The sequence below is a fragment of the Egretta garzetta genome, unplaced genomic scaffold (genome assembly GCF_000687185.1).
Source record: "Egretta garzetta isolate BGI_Z169 unplaced genomic scaffold, ASM68718v1 scaffold652, whole genome shotgun sequence".
In the NCBI taxonomy this organism is placed as follows: domain Eukaryota; kingdom Metazoa; phylum Chordata; class Aves; order Pelecaniformes; family Ardeidae; genus Egretta; species Egretta garzetta.
Window position 1 is genome coordinate 145,233 of NW_009258948.1, and position 1,849 is coordinate 147,081.

General features: G+C 63.2%; 2 protein-coding genes across 3 annotated transcripts in view; both read left to right on the forward strand.

The window, feature by feature from the left end:
- LOC104122178 (hemoglobin subunit beta) overlaps window positions 1–1,762 on the forward strand; it is a 3,864-nt gene extending 2,102 nt beyond the window's left edge. Inside the window, exons 1-3 of one of the 2 annotated variants that reach the window (XM_009634279.2) lie at window positions 60–252; window positions 359–581; window positions 1,519–1,762. In XM_009634279.2, the coding sequence (XP_009632574.2) occupies window positions 71–252; window positions 359–581; window positions 1,519–1,647 (534 nt within the window). In that variant the 5' untranslated portion in view covers window positions 60–70 and the 3' untranslated portion in view covers window positions 1,648–1,762. Of the gene's footprint in view, window positions 1–59; window positions 253–358; window positions 582–1,518 lie in introns of those variants that run through there. The other variant, XM_035889924.1, reaches the window with a different exon arrangement.
- Window positions 1–1,849, forward strand: part of LOC104122188 (hemoglobin subunit epsilon) — a 16,004-nt gene that overhangs the window by 10,035 nt on the left and 4,120 nt on the right. The window lies entirely within an intron of this gene.

The following is a 1,849-nucleotide window of genomic DNA, read 5'->3' on the forward strand; positions in this document are numbered from 1 at the left end:
GGGGTCCCAGCCAATGGAGGGGTGCCCAGGGAAGAGGAGGGGCCCAGCGTAGCGTATAAAGGTGGGCGAGATGCCCGCCAGCGTGCTATCCCCTGGGGAGCAAGAGCTGAGACTTCCTCCGTACCCGCCGGCAGCCACCCGCCACCCTCCCACCGCCACCATGGTGCACTGGACAGCCGAAGAGAAGCAGCGCATCACCAACATCTGGGGCAAGGTCAATGTGGCCGACTGCGGTGCCGAGGCCCTGGCCAGGTAGGTCCAGCTCCCGGGCAATGGCTCGGCTCCACCCCGGAGAGAGGAACCCCTGTAGTCACAGAAGCATTAACGTGTCTGCTTGTGTCCCTCCTTCTCTCCCCAGGCTGCTGATCGTCTACCCCTGGACCCAGAGGTTCTTCTCTTCCTTCGGGGACCTCTCCAGCCCCGGTGCCATCGTCAACAACCCCAAGGTCCGCGCCCATGGCAAGAAAGTGCTCACCTCCTTCGGCGAAGCCGTGAAGAACCTGGACAACATTAAGGGAACCTTCGCCCAGCTGTCCGAGCTGCACTGCGACAAGCTGCACGTGGACCCCGAGACCTTCAGGGTGAGCCATGCTCCTGGCGGGGGGACCCCTCCTTCCCACCCCGCCTCTGTGGGCAGTTTCCCCCCCAACCCCAAGCCCCGCCATGCGAGGGATTTGCCCCAGACGTGCCAGAGGAAGAGGGGCTGGTGGTTGGGGTTGGGGGGAGATGCAGGAGAGGGGCAGGGAGGGCAGGGACCAACCTGCAGCTTGGCGTGAAGACACTGACGGGGCCGGGAGGTGGCGGTTACAGAGAGGCCGTCTGGAGGATGCTAGGGAGGGTGCGTGGTGGACTGGATGGCAGCCAGGAGGTGGTTTCAGTGTGGAAAGGGAGGGGGAGAGCGAAGCGAAAGCAGCTGCTGAGCAGGAAGGGGTTTGAGCCAGGGGGAAGGCGAAGGAGCAAGAGCGAAGCTGGGCACAGGGGAGAAAGGAGAGGGGGTGAGGAGCCAGGGGCGGCAGCTCGGTGCCAAAGGCAGAGGAGGAGTGGGACCTAGAGGGAGAGGAGACTTTGGCTCTCTGCAGCCGAGGGTTTCCAGGTGGGGAAGGAACCCCCGTGTTTGTCACCGGGGCTGGCAGAGACCCCCCTGCGTCAGCGTGAGCTCATCGCCCATGCCAGGGCGCTTTGCAGCGCCGAGCCCCGGCTCCCTGCCGCGCGGCAGATGCTCAGCTCTGTCTTCTGCGCAGGAGAGGCTCCCACGTGGAGCCAGAAGGGAGGAAGGGAAATTTAATCAACACAATTTCTGGAGAATTTTTGGTTGCTCTTTCCGTAGCAGTAGCAGAACCTAAATCTTTCGCGTAAGAGCGGAGAATGAGCTTAAGGCACACCTTAAAAAGGACTCCCCGGGGAGATTTTTAAGCCTACAAAATGCCTGGAGGTTTCCCTGGGTGTAATGTGGGTGCTTGCGTGGGGGTCTGCAGGCTCCTGGGCATTGCTAACCCTGGGGTGCTCTTTCTTCCCCAGCTCCTGGGTGACATCCTGGTCATCGTCCTGGCTGCCCACTTCGCCCAGGACTTCAGTCCCGAATGCCAGGCTGCCTGGCAGAAGCTGGTCGGTGCCGTGGCCCATGCCCTGGCCCGCAAATACCACTAAATCGTCAGCAGGACCGTCCCGGCAGCGTCTTCCCGCAGCGTGTTGTGCACCAGCTGACACCCTGCTCCGGAGCTGACCGCCTCTAACAGCCAAATAAAGCTCATCTTGTGAAGCCTTTCCGAGTCCGTGCGTCCCTGCGAGGCCGGAGGGGCTGGGGGGACGGGGACCCGGGGCGCCCGCAGGCGGGCTCAGGGGGGGGAGT